The 1,259-nt window shown below is 41.8% G+C and overlaps 1 protein-coding gene across 1 annotated transcript in view; it reads right to left on the bottom strand.

Annotated features, from left to right (window-relative positions):
* The window catches only part of LOC105516862 (isoleucine--tRNA ligase, cytoplasmic-like), a 77,764-nt gene that overhangs the window by 31,754 nt on the left and 44,751 nt on the right, over positions 1-1,259 (bottom strand). Inside the window, exon 11 of the mRNA XM_011949209.1 lies at positions 20-194. Within this exon, the coding sequence (XP_011804599.1) occupies positions 20-194 (175 nt within the window). The remainder of the gene's footprint in view (positions 1-19; positions 195-1,259) is intronic.

Below are 1,259 nucleotides of genomic sequence, written 5' to 3'. Positions count from 1 at the left end.
TGTCTGTGTAGACACCTACCAGTCTTCTGGAATTGCTCCAGTTCCTCACTGCTCAACTGCTTGATGGACGTCATCACTGCCTTAAAGGCTCCCTTCAGACGCTTCCCCAGGACCATGTGATCTGGTTCTGCCCTTAGCCGAATGCCATACTTGTTTTTATCTGTAGACAGTGTAACTTTTCGAACATTCAATTCCTACAGTTAGTGCACAAGAGGAAACAAAAATGAGAAATGGAAACATGTTACACAAAAACGTATGTCCAGAGTAGCATTATTCCTAAGAGCCAGAAAGTAAGAACACCTCAAGTGTCCATCAACCGTGAATGGATAAACAAAATGCGGCACACACATGCAATAGAATATTTGGCAATATGAAGGCCTAAAGCACTCACACATGCTACAACACAAATTAATGTGAAACATTATGCTAGGTGAAATATGCCAGACATAAATATCACAAATTGGATGATTCCACTTATATGAAATGTTCAGAGAAGGCAAATCCAGAGACAGCAAATAGGTTCGTGGATGCCGGGAAATGGTCAGATATTGAGGGGAGAATGGTGTGTGAATGCTAATGAATACTGGGTTTCTTTCTGGGATGATGAAAATGTTCTAAAACTGTGGTATGGTTGTACAATTCTATAAATACGTTTAAAAAGCAGTGACTTGTATGGTAAGAAGAAAATGCTTGTTATGAAGATCTATCAAGACAGTTGAGCCTAACAGAAAAAGGACTCCAGAACCAGAAATATAAACTTCATCCCTCAGAGGTAACCTCTGTGCAAGCAATTTCAGAGTACCACAAGGTTAACTATCAACTAAGCAGAAGATCAGTTAAACAGAACACTTCATGCTTCAGTCATGCTATTGAGGATTACTGATGCAGCAGGGATGGTGATGGTGCAGTAGCAGATGGGAAAATGAGAACAATAGCTTGAAGCAAATAATACGGAATGTTTAGTTTTGCCATGATATTTGGCTACATTAATTAATCTCATTTTAAGTGAAGTAATTAATTTTTAAAATTTTCAGCTGGGTGTCGTGGTGCAAACCTGTCATCCTAGCACTTTGGGAGGCCGAGGTGAGCTCAGGAGTTAGAGACCAGCCCGGGCAACATGGCGAAACTCCATTGCTACAAAAGCCTGTACTATTATGCCTAATCTCAGCCACTTGGGAGGCTGAGGTGGGAGGACTGCCCGAGCCCAGGAGATGGAGGCTCTAGTGAGCCAAGATCACATCACTGCACTCCAGTCTGGG

Source organism: Colobus angolensis, unplaced genomic scaffold (genome assembly GCF_000951035.1).
Source record: "Colobus angolensis palliatus isolate OR3802 unplaced genomic scaffold, Cang.pa_1.0 Scaffold292, whole genome shotgun sequence".
Taxonomy (NCBI): Eukaryota; Metazoa; Chordata; class Mammalia; order Primates; family Cercopithecidae; genus Colobus; species Colobus angolensis.
Note: the sequence above shows the minus strand (reverse complement) of the source record. Positions and strands in the feature narration are given on the sequence as shown.